The 23,605-nt window shown below is 38.7% G+C and overlaps 1 protein-coding gene across 15 annotated transcripts in view; it reads right to left on the bottom strand.

Annotated features, from left to right (window-relative positions):
- Positions 1–23,605, bottom strand: part of anks1a (ankyrin repeat and sterile alpha motif domain containing 1A) — a 264,470-nt gene that overhangs the window by 30,350 nt on the left and 210,515 nt on the right. For all 15 annotated transcript variants that reach the window (XM_033042379.1, XM_033042380.1, XM_033042386.1 and 12 more), the window contains 3 exons: positions 17,551–17,649; positions 10,631–10,783; positions 6,065–6,172 (listed from right to left, as the gene is read on the bottom strand). In XM_033042379.1, the coding sequence (XP_032898270.1) occupies positions 6,065–6,172; positions 10,631–10,783; positions 17,551–17,649 (360 nt within the window). The remainder of the gene's footprint in view (positions 1–6,064; positions 6,173–10,630; positions 10,784–17,550; positions 17,650–23,605) is intronic.

Genomic DNA, 23,605 nt, shown 5'->3' with positions numbered 1-23,605 from the left:
GAGAAGTGGTAGCAGCAGATAATCAATAGAAACATCACTGCCCCATATTTAGTCTGATAGAATGTGGCATGTACGGGGTCAAAATCAGTATTTTAGGCTATTAAACACGACAACCTCCAACTAAGCTCAGAACTACATAGACTGGGAGGCATTGTTTTTGGCTTTGCATGATTATTAGTTGTTTTTTATACACAGAACTTATTTTTCGTTGTTTATTGTGGTGTTTACAGAGCCCTATGATTTGCATATGTGTTGTGCTGCTGCAAGTAAGGATTTCATTGTTCCGTTTTGGGACATATGGCAACAAAACACTTGACTCTCTTCTCTTCAAATAGTAGCAGAGATTTGTGCATTATATCAATTATATCAACAAAATGCTCGATAAAATTGTAATAAAATAATTTTAACTTATTAGAAGAGATTTCTATTAATTTAACTACCTTAACACAAAGTCAAATAAAGGACAAGCCACAAAACCAGGTATCAACGAGGTTTGACATATATAGCTTGCGAAGGATGTCATTCGATTTTAGAATGTAATTTTTGAGCAATGGAATTATCCCATCACCCTCGCAAAGGCCAAAATAAAACAAAGCACTCCACATGACTTTTGGAAATTCAATCACATGGTGTGGCTGTCAACGGTAGGGCTTCTAAATTAGTTGAGAATTTAATTTTAAATAATGCAAATATGGAAAAATTGGGGATTTAAACTTTCAGCAAGATCTAGTGCAAAAGCACACCTTTATTTTTCCTTTGCTTTATGACCCAAAAGTAAAGTAATATTAGTGACAGAAATGTCTATGCCTGAAAAATTAGCCCAGTGACATTAGCTTTTACTGCGCTGACTGGCTGACAAGCAACAGCAAAACTACTGGTGATCGTGAAAAGGCCATCAGATTCACACTCTGTGGAACCAATATCACTGAGCAGCTGTATCACAGCCATCCAAGTACAGTGAAAATGCTAGTACAGTGTGTTAGTTTAAACCAGCTCTGCAGTAAATCTGGAAGTTGCTTGTTGGAAATCTTAATGGTTTAGCATCTGGATTACTGCTTGTTGATTCCCATGCTCCATTTATCACACCGGGCTCCTCCACTCCCTTTAATCTCACTGCAGCTATCAAGGCAGCAGGCTGAGGTTGGGTGGCTTCTGCTACCATGGAAGCCAAGACTTTGCCCATTAGATGTTGCACGATGGTCAGGTTTATAAAGATTGAAATGTTGTATGTCACCGACTTATATAAAACAATGGGGGGTCACATGTAAAGCTTTGTGCATGATTATGGGGTTAGGAGGGAGAGATAAATCTGCCATGCTTGAATGGCGGAGCAGACTTGATAGGCCGAATGGCCTAATTCTACTATTCCTTATGACCTTATTAGCATAAGATTCCCCTGTGGTCCTTAATATTTCAGGTACGTTTTCAGGAAGGCCTGCTAACCCACTCATATTTCATTGGAAATTGGCAGAGGCTTTTCTTTCTGACTACAGGCCACGTGTATAGATTATACTTGTAACCCAAATGTATGCAGTAGCAGCATTTAGAGACTGAATGATGGTGAGCTTTCAACTTTGCTCTCATGCCGTTCAACCACCATCTGATCAGGTTGAATAGAAATGGTTATCAGAAGAAGAGCATAAGTACAGAGGTATGAGAAGACGAGGGGAAAAGACAAATCTGAATAGAAACTTGCATTTATAGGGAACCTTTAAAAACTGATAACAAATAGAGACAGATAAGTAAATAGTCACCATACAACGAAGGAAGTAGTAATGAAGGAAGGTGCAAAGATTAGCTGATAGATAAAAATAATTAGCAGCATCCCAGAGTTATATTTTTAATATACAGTGAAGTAGGAATTGTGAGATGAGAGATAAAAGTTGATTTCTTGATTGTTGGGAGGAGTAGTCAGTTTTTTGTAAAAGGAGTAGACAGTTTTAGAAAATAAGGACAGTTTAGACATGTCTTGAGGAGCGGATGTAACTGAAATGGTTCAATCAGAGGAACACAAGTGGTTATATCTTTCCTGACTGTGCATTGCATCACAAAACCGGTAAGGTTTGAGAAAAAGGAAGCCAGATTCCAGAGGATTCAGCTACAGACCAGATGCAGGGGAGGGTCAGGGTAGAAATGAGAAACTGGCAGATTACAATCAGAAAATTCATGTGGCACAGAAGCCATTGAGTTAGCACCAACAGAGGGCCCAGCACTGATCCCTGTGGTACATCACTGGTCACAGAGTGAATCCAATTTGTCAGCTTGCCTTTGATCCCATATGCTTTAACCTTCTGAAACAGCCCACCAAGTAGGACATTGTCAAAAGCCCATGCACACAAATGTCCACTGTCCTACGTCAATCTTCTTTGTTATCTCCTCAAGGAACTGGACTGAATTAGAGAGATAGTAATATCCCCATACAATAACATTCTGCCTAATAAGAGCTTCTTCTCTTATATTTCTTAATAGGTCAAATTTTTGACCCCCCCCCCCCTTTTTTGGGGGGGGGGGGGGGAAATTAACACTTACTAATTAAAAGAAATAAAGCTCTTCCAATCTCACGGAAATGTTGTTTATTGATAATTTTGCAGCGCTTTATTAAAACACAGATTGCCAATCCACATGAATAATCACAAAAAAATTGTAGTTGTTCCAAAGAAAAATCAGAAGTGGCAATGGGAGATTTATGGAAGATTCAGAAATTAAGAGGCCAATTTTAATTGAATCCACTGGACAGAAACTTGACAGAGCCACATGCAATATTGATATTTGACCTTGGTCCTATTTTACTCTCCATTTAAATCGTAGAGTTAAACATTTGATGGAATGCAATGCTGGCATTCAATTAACTTGCATGTGACAGATAAGTCTCAGTCTTATGGTTGATATCATCTAAACTCTTTGACATTTATAATTTATAACCCACTTGAGCAAAGGGCGCTGTCTGACGTTAAGAGAAATTCTAAACTAAAAAAGCTCAATGTTAAAACATGAAACACATTAGATGTTATTTTGCTTCATGTAATGCTCAGCTCCTGCAGTTCCCAAAGAACGGCACGGTGGCACAGCGGTAGAGTTGTTGCCTTACAGTGGACGCAGCGCCGGACACCCCGGGTTCGATCCTGGCTACGGGTGCTGTCTGTACGGAGTTTTTACGTTCTCCTCGTGACCTGAGTGGGTTTTCTCCGAGATCTTTGGTTTCCTCCCACACTCCAAAGACGTACAGGTATGTAGGTTGTTCAAAAGGGAACTGCAGATGCTGGAATATCGAAGGTACACAAAATTGCTGGGGAAACTCAGCGGGTGCAGCAGCATCTATGGAGCAAAGGAAATAGGCGACGTTTCGGGCCGAAACCCTTCTTAGTCTGAGGAAGGGTTTCGGCCCGAAACGTCGCCTATTTCCTTCGCTCCATAGATGCTGCTGCACCCGCTGAGTTTCCCCAGCAATTTTGTGTACCTCAGGTATGTAGGTTAATTGGTTTGGTAAATGTAAAAAAATTGTCTCTGGTGGGTATAGGATAGTGTTAATATGCAGGGATCGCAGGTCGGCGCGGACCCAGTGGGCCGAAAGGGCCTGTTTCCGCGTTGTATCTCTAAACTAAACTAAACGTTCAGCTACCCCTAAAGTTAATGCTTCCAGGATTGCAGAACACTTTCACACATCACTACACACACACACACACATCAAAAAGGTATGCTTCAGCAGTTCTAATTAAAATATGCTGTGACTAACCTTTGGGACTCTTATACTGTGCATTTGCTGATGAGAATCTCCCACAGATAAAACATCGCAAATTTGTTTAGGAATGTTATTGAAAATACCACTTAACTGATACAGAGTTACATAATGGGCCTGTCCCACTTCGGCGACTTTTTAGGCGACTGCAGGAGATTATGCAGTCACCACATGTTCGCGGGTAGTTGCCAGGGAGTTGCCCTCAAGGTCGTGAGGACTTCCTGCATTCTGGGAACTAGTCGCAGCCTCATTATGGTCGCCGTGAATTTTTCAACATGTTGAAAGATTAGCAGCGACTAGAATGAAGCCGTCATTGAGAGTAGAGAGAATTCTCGTGCCGTGGGTAGGTCGCCAGGGGGTCTTAATGGGTTGCCAGGAGGTCAAAGGTTCTCGGAGGTTCTCGTAGGTTGTAGCCGGTGCTGACCGGTGAATTTCATTGGCTCATTGGGGAAATAAAAAGGTAAGCAGTAATTTTCAGAACCAAGGATAACCAACCGGTAATGTTAAATGTCCGCCGACCTTCACAGCCGTGTATCTCTGGCTTCATATAAGTTGTTTCCACTCCTTCTCCCCCCTCTTTTAAAGGACTCACTGTACACTGTGCTTTAGCCGCCTTAATTACAGCGCCAACCTTCCTGTTCATCGCGGTGTGTGTCTGTTTCACCTTGGCTTTGCACTGTGTGTGTGTGTGTGTGTGTGTGTGTGCGTGTGTGTGTGTGCGTGCGCGTGTGCGCGTGCGTGCTGCTGGCAACTTAACAGTCGCCGGCAGTCCACTGAAAAATCGCCTAAGTGGGACAGGCCCATTAGGATTCCATTTCAGAGAACTGCCTGTAAGCTCATTTTTCCATAAGATAGAAATGTGTTTTCTATATTGACCCATGTCCTATCACTACATATACTTAACTACAATCTTTAATTTCATTGAATAATTACCCTAACATGACCCATAATTAAACTAATGGAATATATACTGTCCAGGCATTAATGAATACAATGAATCATTTTGTGATTACTAGCTTGAAAATAGTTTAAAAGCTTATGGGTGAATTTTCATAAAATCAGATATCTGCAAATCAAGTCATTTGTATGCAGTGAATCCCAATGTCATGGTTTTGACGACATCTAGGGTCCTTTTGAGATGTATCAGCCAAGAGAAGCCTAATTTTGTGCCCAAATGCTGAGGATTCACTGACATTGACAGCAACATCACAACAAACAAGAGCCTAAGGTCAAATGTGTCACACAAACTAATCCATGCAATGACAAATTGAAAATAAAGGATATATAGATGTGTTCAAGAAGGAACTGCAGATGCTGGAAGATCGAAGGTACACATAAATGCTGGAGAAACTCAGCGGGTGCAGCAGCATCTATGGAGCGAAGGAAATAGGTGACGTTTCGGGCCGAAACCCTTCTTTAGACTGAGGAAGGGTTTCGCCCCGAAACGTCACCTACTTCCTTCGCTCCATAGATGCTGCTGCACCCGCTGAGTTTCTCCAGCATTTTTGTGTACCTAAGGATATATAGATGTTGGTTTTGACAGTTTGCAACACTTTTGTTTTATTCTTTAGTAGTCTTTGAAGATGAAGCCACTTTTTTTTCCTGAGTATAAAACAGTCTGCAAAACTGGAAAATGTACCTATTTTTGCGAGAAAGAGAACAAAAATGTAGGGGAATGACAGAAATGAGAGAAAAAGCCGAGGGAGGGAGGATGTATATATAATTGTTATCCACCAGATAAGTGCAGTCCGATAGAAGTGTCCTTTAAATATATAGGATATTGAGCAAAGTCTAGATATTCGTTTGTAAGCAAACTTGTGCAGAAGCACAGCATTCTAGACACGTGGGCATCAGTTCACTTTAATATCTCAGAAGGCCAACACCATCTTTACAGTGGCATAATGTCCTTGTTGAATATTCTTCTATGGATATCATTGTGTTTTTATAATGCATTATTCCAACCAAAATGATCTCATGTGCTACATCTAAAACTATTAGGATTATAAAATTCCTCCATTACTCAGCTAGCATGAACACTTGCTCAAATGGATGAAATTATATCAATTCTAGAAACACTGTTAACCATAAGATTTGAACATATGGAATTAACTGGCTTTCTATTGCTGTTAACTCACATAAGGAAATTAGCCCTAAATTAATTTTTTTAATTTGAGAGACATGTAAACAGTGCCCAAGTTTTCAACAACTATATATTTGCATCGAATTCTCAAGCAAGTTTCTGCAAAGAGATCTCTCTATGTGCCTTATTTAACAATGTTATGGTTTTAAAATACCACCAGCTACATGGCAATGGAAGAACTTTCTTACCTTCAGTTGGGAAGTGCGCGGTGGTTTCTGAGGTGGTTCTTCATTGGGCCGTTCACCAAGAGAAGCTAAAATTCGCTTTCGATGACCTGGTAAGGTTATTTTCAAAACCTAAAATAACACACAGCTTAATCAGGAAAGTATAAATCATTTATATTTTGCAAGAATGTGTTTATCTCCTTTTACCCAAGGGGCAATTAATCAAGTGAATATCCTTGGGCTTTGAAGACACTTCTCAGAAGAAGTCATTCAAGGTTAGTGTGAATGAAGAGAAGAGGCTCAGAAAAAAAGCAGTCCTTTCCATACGTTGCAATAAAGATTGAAAAATTCATCTGATAAGAATGATTTTTCAATAACAATCTGTCACAACCTGCAAGCAGTCTGCTCTTCACAGAATGATATGATCTTACTGATGTGACAAGTGTATCAGGTTTGCTTTAAGGAAGCAGTAACAGCGCTCAGTTATATACACGATTCTATTCCATAAAAATAAATCTCCTTATCAGAGATGATTCAATTAGTTTTTAAACAACTATTTTATGCTGGAAGACTATTATAGTCTTCCGTGATCTTATTCAATGCAAAAAAAATGTTCAGTTTAGTTTAGAGATACAGCATGGAAATAGGCCCTTCGGCCCACTGAGTCCATGCCAAATATTGAATACTAATTCACGCTGTTAGTAATATCCTTATCTTTACACATCCATATTTTAGTGAAACGGAGATGCCATTAAATTTTGCCTGAATGAAAGGAAGGAGCCATCAGAAGCCAAATGCATACACTATTAGTATTTTTGCTTAATTTCTAATTACATCAGGTTTGAATACTAAATTTATAATAAAATGCAAGCGGTTATTTATAAAACAATTTTTGTGCACATCTCATACTTGAGATGCAACTTCCACTTGTAACTTGTACATGTGTGGATTTCAAGTACTGCAAACAGCCAAGTAGTGAACAATCTGAGCCCATTTTTACTCACAGCTAGTCTGAATTAAGTGTTTGAATATATGGCACAGGTTTGAACAACTCTGCTCAAATTTTCTCAGATGTCTCTAAATGCTCAACTCTCATTGGCTTGTCTCGCTGTATAAATCAACTCTGTTGAAGTAACATGTCTCTGTGGCTCAAAGAATTTTGCCAACTTAATGCATCCAGTTTTCAACAACAATTTCTGCAGTGAACAATGCAGCCAAATAACTTTCTTTGGGGCAATAGGCAATTTCAAGGCTTGTCTTTTGGGTTAGGTGAATAAATACAACAGCATTTTATTTTTAAACCTGACATAAAACATGTTTTTCAGTCTGTTGAATTCCTTCAAAGCATTGACTTATTTTTTAAATTCGCCAAATTGCAAACTAACTTTTGCCAACAAACAGCTTTACTTTGACACTTGCCCTGAAACACAATTGAACAGCACTTACTAAAAATCAATGGACACAAGAACATGCTAATGCAATAATTACGTTTATATTCATGCATTACGATTATTTGTGGGGAAATATTTGCGTGAAAATCTGAAGGGGACAGTAAAAATATGGATAATACAAAGCTGCAAAACACTTCTGATGAGCCAATATTCTCACAACATTTCATTTGATTAAATCTGTTATTATTGATTAAGCCTATGTGATTATTTGGAATTGCTTGAAAAAACAATTAAAAAAAAAAAATACCCATAATGTATTCATTCCATCTAGTACATTCAACCAACTCCTCCTCCATATCATCCTACTTTAACCATATCCCCAATAGAACTCCCCATTTTTCAATGATAACACCATTATTCACAGGGTACAATCCATTTCTGTCAAGGAGTCTCTCAGTCTTAGTATTAGTAGTTTCGTTATCCTGTGGCATTGAGCTAACAGTCCACTTTTCTTCTCGTCAGCAAATATTCAACTCCCAGCTGCTCTTCTGTTCAACCTGACATCATCTCCCACAGCACCCAGATTAAGAAGATACTCTTCTTCTTTCGGGAAGATATTTGAAGATGTGCACATGAACCCTTTTCACCAGGAAGGGTTGATGGGGATCCTGGATGGGGTGAGGGTAAAGTGCAGGCACTGGTGTTACATCTCCTGTAGTTGCTGGGGAAAAGTGCCCGGGGAAGGGATGGGCAGGACGGGATGAGTGGAGGAAGTGGTCTGTGCAGATAGGGGTGGGGACGGGGAAATGTGATTGGATTACGTTCAAGGTGGCGGTAATGTCAGAGAATGATGTGCTGGATGCGGAGGCTGGTCTGTGAAAGGCGAGGACCAGGGGACCTTATTCCATCTAGGAAGAAGAGGAGCGAGTGCAGATCTGTGTGGCATAGTGGAGACATAGGTGATAGATCCATCTACAATAACACAACAGCAGAGGGGAAACCGCATTTACTGAAAAAGATATTTTGGATGTCCTAAAGTAGAATGACTTATGTTGGGAGCACATGCAGTGGAGAAGAAATGAATGGCATCCTTGCTGGAGGCAGGGTGGGAGGAGGTGTAATGAAGGTAATTGTGGGTCAGCAGGTTTGTAGTAGTCGATAGCAGCCAATCCCCTATACATCCCATTCATATAGTTGCTTTCAAATACATTAGAGAAATTCAAATATAAGAGACATTATCCCTTTACTCACATTGCTTGATGCATCCTTAAAAAATAGCAAAATTCTTAAACATGGTTTCTTGTTCTGATTCTGATTGGTTGTCTCCTTAGTAATGGATTCTATCTTCTCCCATGACTGAGGCTCACTAGATATGTTGCAATAGAGGCTAAGAGGAAACTTAACTGAAATATATAAAACTATAAATGGGAACTGGATAATAAAGGAAGAACTTATTTCCATGATTTCGGTGCTTAACACCAGAGGGTTTTGACGTAAAATGTTTGGTAGAAAAACTGAAGGAATGATGAAGAAAAATGTTTTCACCTCAAGAGCAGCAGAGGTCGGATTGATAGTTAAAAATAGTGAGTCAGAAATTCTTTACAATTAAAAGGTATCCAGATGTGGGCTTAAAGAGCCGTGACCTGCAGATCTATTGTTTAAGGATTAGAAAGATCAGATTTAATCAGGAAATCCATTTTCATCAGTCTAGAGACAGGATGGGCCAATGGTCTGTGGCTAATAATTTTCTATGATTCTTTTGATTTCACACTCATTACATTTCCTTAATGCTAGCTTATTTCTGCTTTGATGCAAGTTCTGTTATTTTAAATGAATACTGTACTGAATACAAACTTATTTCAGGAGAATTTGCGCTTAAGAAAAAGTGAAGGGTGACATACAGGGTTGAAATCGGGAAAAGATAATGCAGACTAAAGTCCTGGAATACTGCCTCTGTGAAATGATGAACTGAAGAATGCATGAAAGTTCGTTCTGCATATGTCAATACTTATGAAAACCGATGTTACGTAACGTAATGGTGTTCATGCTTAACTAGATGCTTTGGCGGTACTAAGTATATTTTGATTCAAATTGGGATTCACTTATTTTTTTAGATAACACCTAATATCTGTCCAATTATAGAAATATTTTACAATTATATTCTTGAAGACTAATAGAATTGGATATGGCAATGAGGTGGCAAATCAGAGCATCTGAATGAACATATTATGACATTAATTTGCCTTTATGCTTATTTTTAAAGAGCTTTCGAAGGCTGCTTTCCAACAAGGGGAATCAGGGCAGAACCTGTCATTATTAATTAAGTTTAATAAGCTATGGCAATTGACAGAAATTTAATTTCATCCATCATTTTGTCTAAACGGAACTTAGTGTCAGCAGCAAATGCTTATGTGTACCAGGGAATTTAGTTTTTTTTCCCTTTATTACGACAATGACAACAAGTCAAATTTAATTGGAGTGCTCTGACAAGTCGAGAGAGATAATAAAAGTGCTGGATGCAGTAATTTATCTACTGCCCATAAGTCTGAAGAGGGGTCTCGACCTGAAACGTCACCAATTCCTTCTCTCCATAGATTCTGCCTCCTGCTGAGTTTCACCAACATTTTGTGTCCACCTTCAATTTTACCAGCATCTGCAATTTTTTCTTAAACATACTGCCCCATGCCCAATGATAAGTGGGCCTGGTGCCACAGGGATTGGAGAGAACAGTGGGGCATATCGAGAGAGGCAAAGTGAGCAAATGTTAGAGAATGGGATGAGACAGCTGCTGTATGCATGCCAGGGAGAGGCGAAGAAACGAAGCACCCAAGAGAGAGCACACACCAAGAAGTGAGCGAGAGAGGTGTACAGGTGCTGAGACATTGGCTAACCCAGGTGTGGGCAGTGATAGTGTCAGCCAGGAAGCGCGTGCGTGATATTGCTAGCCAGGGACTGGGAGACCGTGCATGTTATAGAAAGTGAGCATGAGTTTCGTCTTCAAGACTTCTCTCAGTTTGGCTGAATCTCTGAGATAGAAATCACATCAAGAAATCTGCCAACTACATGCAAAAGAAATATGATAAGCATTGCTAAGCTGGAATCATAAATGAATATTTTTTAGCAGACATCACATTATAAAAGATTGTACTTTCATAATTGTATTACAAGAAACATTTAAAAAAAAAATCATTTAGCTTACATTTATAATTTCTGGTTCCCAAAGGTTTTTCACACAATCCATCGAATTGTAGCCATTGGACAGAAAGTTCTGATTGTAAGTCTGTAGTCCAAGAGATTCCAACCATGCTACAAGTGAAGTATTGCTATTTCCATCAAAACCAAATGGCTTAATCTACAATACAAAAATACAAACCAATAATTAGTACAGCTGACACCAACAAGAATATCAATGCAGGTTCTTCTTATTCTCATTACTACAAGTAAAATCACCATAATCTGAGGAAATAATATACTACTCATCGTCATATTGATTTATTTTCCCCTGAAATTTTTGGATAATGTACAATTCCAAAAAGTGAAAAACATAACCCATGTAAATCTCCAGTGTTTTGCTTTAATAATTTATTTGAAAAGCAAATGGGAATCATTTGAAAGCCCTTATTTATTGCCCATTTTCCAGCCTTCTTAAACTTTGCCCTCCCAATATTGCTGGGGAGGGATCACCATGAATGAAATGAAAAAATGGTGACCTATCTTCAATTCATTTAGGAGTGGAGTTTGTTAGCATAATTGTATCCATGTGCTTGTTGTATTGTTCTTTTCATGGTGGAACCAAAATTCATTCATAGTATATCTGATGTTCCTATATCCTGTGCCATACAATTCACAATTCTCTACACTGGAGAATCTCAGTTGTGGTAACAATGAATATTTTGTTTGACTAATCAACTGTTTGTACACATTAAATAAATCAACACTTTGAGATTCCAAACTAAATTACTGAGAAATCTAAGCTTTGCTGTTATTATACACATTTAATTCTAAAAAGCAGATCACAAGCACTATTGACAGAACCAAAATTGTGCACCACGTGCCTTTTTGTGCAACCACAGTATTAGAACATTGGCAAACTTTCCACTATCTTGCTTGCTGAAATTACCTTACCATGGGTGATATTTATGGGGATAGCTGATGTCAATTGGAAAGAAAAGGTAAGTAACTGCACACTTAGAGAATCTGAACTATAAACAGAAAATACTTAGGAGAGAGGATGTTAACGTTTTAAAGTTGTCATATCCAGAATCTGCTACAGATGCAAGAGCTTTAAAATTAGAAAGGCAGGGAAAAGGGAGAGAGGAGAAAAAAACAAGATCTGTTCGGATGGAAGGCACAAATAGATTAAATGGCCAAAAGGATGATAGCATCAAGGAAAAAGTGACAATATTGAAATAGAGCTGTTAATTACAACAGCACTATTTCTCTAAAGAAACTAGAGCAGGGATATGAAATAGTTTCATTCAGAGTCAAGAAACTGTAATGTGCCAAATACAAAGCTGAGGCATTGTTCCTGGTAAAAAAAAACATTGTTCCCAGAAAAGGACTACAACATTCATTTTCCATTAAGAACTTGACCAGTTGTAGACCAATTTGGCTGAGCTGTCAGATTCCTGAGCAGTTTGATTCTGAAACTTCTGAGACTGTATTCATGCTTCAATAATCATGATTTCTTCCTCATTCTTATGTGGGCTTAAAAGCAATTAACATGTGGGAAAGTCATTGGAGCATGGCAAAATTATACCGGAAAATATCATTCAATTTTATGACTATGGAAGGTCCAGTATAGGTGGTGTTATTGATGCATTTAAAATATTAATATTTTATACCGGAAAATATCATTCAATTTTACAGCACAAATCTCTGACAGGTCTTCCACAAAATTAAAATGGGGGATTTAAAAGGCAACACCTGGGTTCCCATTTAATTGTGCAGGTGTTTGCACAGCAGCTTTTCTGAAATCAGGATAACCAATGCAAAATGCAGAATTTTAAGAACCTACATCATTCAGAAATTCACGCATCGATAATTATTTTTTGTTTGTTTTAAAAGCGGCATGCAAAAAGCGAATCATATCCTTGAAACTGGCCCTGTTCCCAGGCAAGTTCTCACACCCTTTTTTCCCACTCACAAAAACTGCAAGATAACTGTGATAACAGTAGAGGCACTAATTAAAACAACCTTCTTTCCGATCTCCTTTCCCCTGCCTGACCTTTGCATATATGATGAGTTAATGGTGCAGTTATTTGGGATTTTGACGTGATAAGAAGTTCAGTGATGGGTACATCTATTGAGTTCCAGAAAATAAGTGCACACTTGTCATTCATTACACTAATGTTAAATTTCAAATTAAAATTAAACTATTACTTTACTGGCTCTCCATTAAACCCTCTCATAAATCCAGAATGTTTATAAGGAGCAACAATATACTGATCAAGCAATAATGCGTATACTTCAAATTTAAGGTCACTGATGCAGCCACTTCTAATTCCAGGAATTCTGAGTATGAACACATTCATGTTTTAGTGCAGTAGGAATATTTTGACATTCTTTTGACAACTTTTGTCACAGTACATTTGTCCATCATAGGTATTGAACTACCCTGCCATTGAAGGGATCTTTCAGAAACACTGCCTCAAAAAGGCAGCCAGCATCCTCAAGGACCCACACCAACCTGGCCGCACTCTCATTTCACTCCTGTCATCAGGAAGGTGGTACAGGCGTCTAAAAACTGTGAACTCCATCTAAATTCCAAACTGTGTTGGTTGCATGAGGAACGTTGGGCTTTGCTTTGTTTTGCACTATATTGGGTGTTTGATCTATTTAACTTTTTAATTGTTTATTATGTTATCTATTGAGGACTGTTTACAAACCTTGTCATGCTGCAGTGAAGGATTTCAATGATTTGTTTCGGTACATATAACAATCAGACACTCTTGACTAAAGTCAAATAAATCAAACTGCATTTATTGTTGCCTAAACCGAAACAAAACTTAATAAAATCTAATGTTCCATGAAGCACTTTTGTACAAAGAGGCAGGTAAATTCAATAAGATAGCATGCTGTGGTAATTCCATTGCTTCGTCTGTAAATATGAGTGCGGCTCAAATTATAAGCATAGAATTACCCGCATTATTTAAACAGTATTCTAGATGCATAGCAATGTTAGAATTCAACCTATCCAAGAGAATGTAATAATGAACTATTCATTAACTGAATTGTGTTTGAAGAAGGGTTTCAACACAAAAAGTCACCTATTCCATTTTTCCAGAGATGCTGCCTGCCATTGAGTTACCCCAGCATTTTGTGTCTATCTTCACTAAACAGCATCTGCAGTTCCCTCCTGCAGAGTATATCAGAGGACAGATATGCCGAAGAAAATGTCTCGTCCTCTTTCAAAAAGATTTGTCAACCTCAACTAGTCTGGTCTTAAGGAATACTCTCTCTACCTGTCTGAACAAAAGGCATAAATGTTCCCACTGGTCATAAAACATAATATCAATATGAATTTGATATAAAGACTAATAGTTTACTTCTGATAAATATTTTTATAAACTTCCAAATTAGATAGCATCTTATTAATAATTTATTCCAGTTGCACTTGAAAGTAAACCAGTAATTGATAGATTTGGATGTGATCATTCACAGTGTCCCCACGTCACCAGTTTCACTTTTAAAACAATCATTATTCCGAAAGAGTCACAAAGGGAATGAAACCATTAATGCCCATCTAACTTTCAATTTTTTTACACAGTACAATGGAAATTAATTCACCTCTTTTCAAAGTATCAACAACCTTCACAAGGATCTATTTCTCAAAACAATTTTTCTTGGATGAGAGGCAAGAATTTATATGACGTGAATTGACGTGTTTTGAGATATGCAAAGTTGTATATGTGCCCAGTTCTCAGGATCTGTTTACATCAAAGTCATCTGGAACTTTAATTACTTAGAACTAAAGTCACCCTGCAAGAATTTCTCCAAGGAAAATAAGATGTCCTTCCACCTTCTAAGAAAAACTTTGAGCCCAAAGTCCTGAAATCAACTTGGTCAGTCTCTTCCAAACAGTTTTTGAAGATGAAGCTTCATATTCCAGTCGCCTCAATGGTCTGTATAATGTCAGCATTCCCATTCCCCCGTGCAGGCCAATGTCATCAGACAGATCTCAGAACTTAATAATTCTAACATATTATTATCCAGTTGCAATTGAACTATGTCTATTTATCTTTATATACTTAAAAAAAAGCTTTTATTATTCTACATAGTCATACAGCATGGAAACAAGGCCATTGGACTAACTTGTCCATGCCAAGCAGATGCCCCATCTAAGTCAGTTCTGTTTGCTCACGTTTGCCTGTAACCCTTTAAACCTTTCCTATCCACATACCTATCCAAGTGCGTTTTAAATGCTATTATAGTAACTGCTTCAACTCCTCTGGCAGCTCATTCCATACACCAACCACATTATGTGGAAAATGTTGTCCTTCAGGTTTGTATTAAACCTTGACCCTCTCATCTCTTGTTTTTGATTCTCTTTACCCGGGTAAGACTCTGCATTCACCCTATTTCCTTCATGATTTTACGCATCTCTATACGATCACCCCATTGCCTCCTGAGCTCCAAGGAATAAAGTCCAAGCCTCCCAACCTCTCCCTATAACTCAAACCCCTCAAGTGCTGGCAATATTATTGTAAATGTTCTCTGAACTCTTTCCAGCTTATTGACATTCTTCCTTTAGCAAGGTGACCAAAACTCAATACAGCCACAATAAGTGTGGCTTCACCAATGTCTTGTACAACTGTAACATAACCTCCCAACTTGTATTTTCAATACCCTGACTGATGAAGGCCAATGTACTAAAAGCCTTCTTGACCATTCTATCTGCCTGTGTCTCATAGTTCATCGAACTAAGTTGCTGTACTCCTGGATCCGTCTGCTTGACAAATCTACCCAGAACCCCAACATTCACTGTGAAGTTCCTGCCCTGGTGTGACTTCCCAAAATGCAATATGTCACACTTATCTGCATTAAACCCCATTAGCCATTTCTCTGCCCACTTACCCAGCTGATCAAGAGCCTGCTGCAATTTTTATTCATCTTCACTATCTACGATACCATCCTCTTTAGTGTCAGTTGCAAACTTACTAATCATGCCTTCCACATTTTCAGCCAAATTGTTGATATAAACCACAAACTGCAATGGGCCCAGGCCAATCCCTGAGGCACACCACTCATCACAGGCCTCCAATCCAATAAACACCCTTCCATCACCATCCTCTGCTTCTTTCCATGCAGCCAATTCAGTATCCAGCTTGCCAGCTCTCTCTGAATCACATAACCTTCTAGAGCAGCCTACTATGGGGAAATCTATCAAAGGCCTTGCTCATTTGAACTATTTTAAAGCTAATGGAACTGTGGTTGCTAGTCTCAAAAGGCTCATCCACCTACAATTAAGTCACTTGCCATTTCGGAAGAGTAGGTCAAACTCTGCCCTCTCGCTTGTAGGGCTCTCTACATATTGCAGAAGGAAACTTTCCTGACATTTGAAAAATACCATGCCGTCTAAACCCTTGGCACTATGGCAGTCCAAGTCTATGTTGGGAAAGTTAAAATCCCCTAATATGACAACCCTTATGACATTTAAAAGGTGCTCATCATATCTCAGACCATTCACAAAATTGATGCAAGTTAAACCAAACATAATCAAATCTCTCCTCAATCCCTTCACCTGAATTTGAAGTAACAACAAATTCAAATTTGAGACCTGTGCTCCAGAATATTCATAAAAGTAAATAGAAGAGATTCCTTTGAGAATTGTGTGCAATCATCTTAATCTCAGGTTTACAATGGCTATTGATGAAGCAGTTGAAGACTAGGACACAGGGGCCCAATTAAAGAAGAACCCGCAGCAATTTCCTGACGATATGAGAAGATTAGGTTTCAGCAAATTCAAACATGTTCTTTATGCCAAGTAGGTCTATTTGGTATCATATCAGACATATATGCCTAGATCTCTCTGCTCTACCAAACTCCCCAGGGCCTCAACATTCACAGTGGTAAGTTTTCGCCTCAATCTCCAATCACTTTATTTTCGAAAGCCCCCTTAATTCCATACACATTCAATACTTTGACTTTAAGGGTTTTTGCCCTTGTCTCACCTCTAGAATTCAGCTCTCTTGTCCATGCATAGGTCACGACTGTAATGAGGTCTGGAGATGAGTGATTTTCATGGAATTCAGTTTATAAGAATGCTGTGTATTGCTGAGTCAATACCATGTAAACGTACTGTTAACAACCCCTTCCATCATTGTGTTAATGAATAAGAATAGACCAGAAGGACAATAATATGCCAGGCTAAATATCTTGCAATTGGCTGACAGGTCATATCTGAGCTATTTTCCAAATGGTCAGATAGAAAGCAATCTCACAGCTATACTGGAACATTTTAAGTAGCTTGGTTAGTTTAGGAGCTCAAGTCGTCAGTGCAACAGTTGGAAAAATATCAGGTCACATAATCTTTACTCAGTACTTTGAATACCATTCAGGAAGGAGTTATGAAATTTCAACAATGATATCGGTTATTCAACACATCATGTCTTTCCTGGGTGCAATTTCTGTTTGAAAATTTATCCCATTGTGTTTAGTTTTCTCACTGTATTCTTTTGCATTTTCCTATTTACTATTAATAACAACTAATTCATCCATTCTGTGGCCTCTTCCAAGAACACTTTGTATACCCTTGCCATACCTGGCATAAAAGTAATTCTTCCAAAAACTATTTTTTCTTTAAGAGATGCGAAACAGAGTGCACTCATGTATTCAAAATAGTTTTGATTCAGTCATGCATATTTGTTCAATATGATACTTTTAAAAATTACATTAGTCACAATGATGAACAAAAATAAACCATTCTGACAAATTCTTCATAAATTAAGATGCATTTTTATGAAGCTATCAGAAGTAAACTAATGTTCAATAATAACTATATGCTTCTGTCACAGTTAAAATATTGTTGTTCCTTATTAATTTCTAAAATCTCACTTCATTTAAAATGTATGACTACCTTTCACTTGCTGGGAAACAAAACACTATCAGAAGTTTTACCTTTGGTAGAGAACGTGCAGCTTGAAGAATTTTTCGTCGATGCCCTACTTCATGAATTCCAAGTTCTCTCAAATCCTGCTCTTCCATTACTTTAGACCCCTGGGAAAGAGAATTAGAAGAGCTCAATAGTGCATAACTAGAGTATTCAAAATCAGGGTCTCTTGCAAGTAGCCTACAAATAATGAACATATTTTTCGGATGTCAGAGGAATCTGTTTTAACACAATATAAGTACAACTTTAAAGCCTGACAAGGTTTGCCTTAGCCCTTTGATCACACACACATCGTTCACATTTATGCTGTAATCATAGAGGCCGTTTTCTGCATGCTTAGTGATGTGAACCAATAGCTTATCGTTAAAGCCAGCTGGTTCAGGTAGATCTTCTCTGTTATTTTGGCATCTTCCATACAGAACAACTAATGGCTGTTACTGAATTAGTAAAGATACTCCTGTCAATCAAAAGGTTCTGAAGCCATGAAGTGCAACATCACAACAGGAATGCACATTTAGATAAAATCATGGAAGCCAGCCAGCGACTTGTATTCTCCAGTTATAAAAATTGTGAGTTTTATTATGGCAGAAAGAACTCTGTATCGGACTTTATTATGCATGATAACACGTAACAACATTAGTTTTCTTTTCTAATTTTCAAGGAAATATTAAGTGCAAACTTCTATAGAGAAAAGATGAGATAATAGGTGTAACTGCATCAAGAATTTTCCACAAAGTCACATACAGCAGCAACAGTTTAGTTTAGTTCCATAGTAAATTGTGGTAAGAGAACAGGGAGAATTTAATTATAAAATTAGTTGCAACTAATATTCAAGCTCTCTGTTAAATAGTAATTAACACGTGGAATAAACAATGACAGATTAATGAATCCCTGGAATAAATGACAATTTCTAATGCTGCCATGCGTTAGGAACCAGTGATGGATAAATTGAGCAGAATCATTTTGTGATTAGCAGAAAATCCTAGCAACAGCATTATAAAAAGTGCAGACGCAATATAGGTTTAGAAAATGAGTTGTACTGCTTTTTTGAAAAACAGAAACTTGGTAAACTGTGCATGTATATAGTGTGAAACAATTTAAATATCTTACATTCATAAATTAATTATAAATGTTTGAGACTGCACATTTTGGAGACATCCTCTTACTTGCCTTTCCTACAAAAACAGCATTTGCTAATTAATTCTATTCAAACCTTAATCAGCATGTGAAGGCACAAAACACAAATGCCAATTAAGAGTCAATTCTTTGAATGCTTTCTCAAATTCACTTGATTTCTAAATCTATGCCCCTTGTACACCAAAATAACAATTACTCATCCAGCTTACTTAAACAGATCAATGCTGACCATCACAAATATTCCACTATCAAAAGTGTGCATAGCCGAAGTTGCAATAAAACTTTTTGAAGACCTTTTTTTAAACTACCTCTATTTATGTTATCACTGTGTACAAAGATAAAATAATAAAATAATTGCATATACGTTGCATAAAGGAAACTTTCACTGCTATTGGTCATTAGCATCTCATTTTCTCAATTCTCTCTGCAAGGTAAGCAGAACTGCAGAAGACTTGGCTCCTTATCAGCCTAGCTGTTCATTTAAATAATCTAAATGGTTTTTCCCACTCTCCCACATTTCCTGGCTATCCCAGGCAATTTATTTTATTTTATCTATTGCACAATTTCAGCAGAAATACACCTCAAGGGTTGTAGAGATAACAATAATTAAAATAGAACCTTTACTAGATCATATTGGAGGACAAAACACAATTTTAGTCTCATGGAACATAGAGTACGACTCAAGAACAAGCTCTTCGGCTCACAATGTCTGTGCCGAACACGATGCCAAGGCTAACTCTTAGCCGCCTACACATAATCCATATGCCTATCCAAAAATTTCTCAAATGCCACTTTCATATCCGCTTCACCACCCCCCCCACCACTCCCCAGAAGGGCATTCCGGTCACTCACCACCCTCTGGGTAAAAAATGTTGCCACGCACATCTCCTTTAAACGTTGCCCCTTTCATTAAAGCTATGCCCTCCAGAATTTGATTTTCCCAACCTGGGAATTTTTTTTAACAATTTATCCCATCTATGCCTTTCATAATTTTATATACTTCCATTAAATCTCCCCGCAACCTCAAGCGTTCCAAAAATAACAATCCAAGTCCGTCCCTGCAGCTAATACACTATAATCCAGGTATCAGTCTGGTAAACCTCCTCTGCCACCTTTCCAAAGCCTCCACATCATTCTCGTAATGGAGTGACCAGAACTGCAGGCAATACTCCAAATGCAGCCTAACCAAAGTGCTATAAAGTTGCAATATGACTTCCTGACTCTTCTACTCAATGACCCAAGCTATGAAAGCAAGCATATCATACGCCTTCTTGACCACTCTATCTACTTGTGTTGCTCCTTACAGGGAGTTATGGAAGTTGGACCCCAAGATCCCTCTGAACATCGATGATCTTAAGGCTCATGCCATTAATTGTATACTTTCCCCTTACATTTGACCTCCCATGGTGCAATACCTCACGCTTGCTCGGATGAAGCTCTATCTGCCATTTCTCCACCCATTTCTGCCAATCTATATCCTGTTGTATTCTTTGGCAGCTTTCCTCTCAGTCCAATATCTTAGCAATCTTGGTGTCGTCTGCAGACTTACTCACCAACTGTCTACATTTACATCCAAGTCATTTATTTATATCACAAACAGCAGAGGCCTGCGGAACTCCACTCGTTACAGACCTCTAGTCTGAATATTGTCCTTCGATTACAACTCTGTCTTCCATCATTAAGCCAGTTCTGAATCCATAGAACCAAGTCACTGTTAATTCAGTTCATCCTCATCTTCTAGATCAGACTACCATGGAGGAGTTTATCAAATTCCTAACTAAAATCCACATTAAATAGACAACATCTATCATCCAACCCTCACTGATCACCTTCGTCACCTCCTCAAAGAACTCCATCGAGTTAGTAAGACACAACCTGCTGCATAAAAAGCCAGGCTGACTGTCTCTAATTAACCCATCTCTTCTAAATGGGGGTATATCCACAGAGTCTTCCCCAACCACTTCCCTACCACAGGCTCATTGTTTGTCTATAATTCCCTGGATTCTCTCTACTTCCCATCTTAAATAAAGGAACATTAGCTGTTCTTCAGTCGTCTGGGACCTTGCCTGCAGCTAGAGAATACGTAAAGATCTTCATCAAGGCTCCTGAAATCTCCTCTCTTGACTCTCTCAATAACCTGGGATAAATTCCATCAGGTACTGGGAATTTATTTCCCTTAATGCTCTTCAAGAGCCCCAATACCATCTCCACCTTAATCTCAAGCTGTCTGCATATTAATATCCTCCACACTGATCTCACTGCCCTTCATGCCCTACTCCTTGCTGAAAACAGATGCCAAGTACATGTTTAGTACCTCACCTTCATCCCCAGACTACAACCACTAATTCCCTCCTTTATCCTTGTGTGGCTGACCATGCGCATGGTTACCCTCTTGTGTTTAATGTAGGTATATGAAGAGTTGGGATTTTTCTTACTCTGACTCACCAAAGCCATTTTGTGGCCCCTTTTTGTCTTTTTAATTGCCCACTTGATTTCTTTTCTACTTTCTTTATATTCATCAAACACCCTTGCTGATTCCATCCTCTTAAACCCTGCATACACCTCTTTTTCCCTTTTGAATACATTTACAATATTTTTGTTCATCCAACGTTCCCTTACTCTTTCATTTTACTTTTTTAATCTGAAGAAGAGTCCCGACCCCAAACGTCACCCATGCTTTTTCTCCAGAAATGCTGCTTGATCCGCTGAATTTTTTCAGCACTTTGTGTCCATTTTGTAGTATGAACCAGCATCTGTAGTTCTTTGTTTCTACTTCCCTTACTTTGCCATCCTTATCCCTCCTCCTTACCAGAACATGCTGGTTCTGAACTTCGATCTAATGGCCTTTAAACAACAGATGTGCACTTACTCAATAACAGCTGCGCCCAGGGTACCCGCCCGAGCTGCTGCCTAACAATAATGCAGTTTAGCTTATTCCAATTTAGTGCCTTTTCACAAGGTTCAGCCTTTTCCGTATTCAAAACAATCTTGAAGCTTATGGGTTGTGATCACTATCCTCAAAATGTTCTTCCACTGAAACACCAGTCTCCATACTACACAAACTTATTCATTACAATCACCAGTGCCAAGTCTGCCAAAAGCTGACTTTTCAATAAATGTTGTGAAATCACAGAAAAAATCTTCTATTACTTGAAAATATGTTAAACCTTCACCTAACCTTACACAATAAACAATTAAAGTGATGTACAATTTATGTATAAAGTGAGATATAAAGTAGTAAACTGCTCTCAAATTACTATATAGATGGAGATCAGCCAAAAGGAATGTTTAATGTAAATTGTGAAATGCTGAAGGACTCGCTTGTTTTTAAGAAATTTGCATTGCTTAAACTGTTCTTGTATTCAGATAATGTATAGATGACATCAGAAATATTAACTACATAAAAATAAACAGGTTAGTTAAACAACTCAGCTACATTGTGCCAACCACAAGACATGAACTCAAGGTTAGTTAGCACATTATGTTGACAAACTTCATTCTGTTAACATGTGTTCCCAGTGGTGTGCAACAATGTTAAAACTTTTCAGAGATGTTCTAAGTCTATCATTTTATGAATACTTCACATCAAGTGCAAGATAAGATTTGAGACACAGATTCTGTCCCAGACAAACCTAAATTATTTTGCTAAAGGAATCATAGCTTAGGAGAGCAAGACATGTCAGAAGTATGACTGATGACATCAGGGAGGAGGTATAGGGACAGGTGTTGCATCTCCTGCGTTTGCAGGGTAAAATATATGGGGAGGGGGGTGGTTTGAGTGGGAAGGAATGAGTTAACCAGGGAGTTGCAGAGGGAACGGTCTCTGTGGAAAGTGATGGAGATACGAAGATGTGGTTAGTGTTGGGATCCCATTGGAGGTAGTGAAAATGTCAAAGGATTATGTGCTGTATGCGACGGCTGATGGGTTGAAAGGGGAGGGGGAGCAAGAGCGTAGCTGCGGAATACCTAGGAGATCCATGTGATGACTTCATCTTTGAAGGAAGAGGGGAACCTCTATTCCATAAAGAATGTGTGGAACATCTCATCTTTGGCACACATGCGGAGGAAGTGGGAGTAGGGGAAAGAGTCTTTGTAGGAAACAGGGTGGGAAGAAGTGTAGTCTAGATAGCTGTGGGAGACAATAGGTTTATAATAGATGTCAGTCAGTGGTCTCTCTCCTGTGATGATGACGGTGAAAACAAAAAACGGAAGGGAGATGTCGGAGATGGTCAAAGTGAATTTGAGTGCAGGATGGAAATTGGTAGTGAAGTTAATGAAGTCTGAGAGTTCTGCATGGATGCAGGAGATAGCTCCGATGCAGTCGTCAATGTAGCGGTGATTGAGTTTGGGGATTAGGCCAGTGTATGCCTGGAACAGGGATTGTTCGACGTGCCCAACAAAGAGGCAGGCATAGCTGGGGCTCATACGAGTGCTCATGGCTACGCTTCGCATTTGGAGGAAGTGGGAGGAGTCAAAGAAGTTGTTGAGAGTAAGTACCAGCACTTGGTGGAGGAGGGTGTTGGTAGAGAGAAATTGGCTGGTTCTGCGGTCGAGGAAGAAACAGAGGGCTTTAAAGGCCTTCCTGGTGAGGGATGGAGGGATGGAGTGACTGAGTGTTCATAGGAAAAATGAGGGAGTGGGGGCCTGGAAAACAGAAGTCATTGAAGAGACCAAGGCTGTGTGAAGTGTCTAGGACATAGGTCGGGAGGGATTGGACCAAGGGGAATAGGATGCAGTCGAGGAACGTGGAAATGAATTCAGTGCGTCAGGAGCAGGCAGAAACAATGGGTCTGCCAGGGCAGTTCTGTTTACTGAGTATTGCTGTTTAAGAGATAAACAGATGTCAGGTATTTGCTCCAATGGACTGAATCATTAACATGGACATTCCCTCAAAATTACCTTCAGACATGAAAATTAATTTATTTT

This window comes from Amblyraja radiata, chromosome 24 (genome assembly GCF_010909765.2).
Source record: "Amblyraja radiata isolate CabotCenter1 chromosome 24, sAmbRad1.1.pri, whole genome shotgun sequence".
Classification (NCBI taxonomy): Eukaryota; Metazoa; Chordata; class Chondrichthyes; order Rajiformes; family Rajidae; genus Amblyraja; species Amblyraja radiata.
This window is presented reverse-complemented; position numbering and strand designations above follow the sequence as displayed.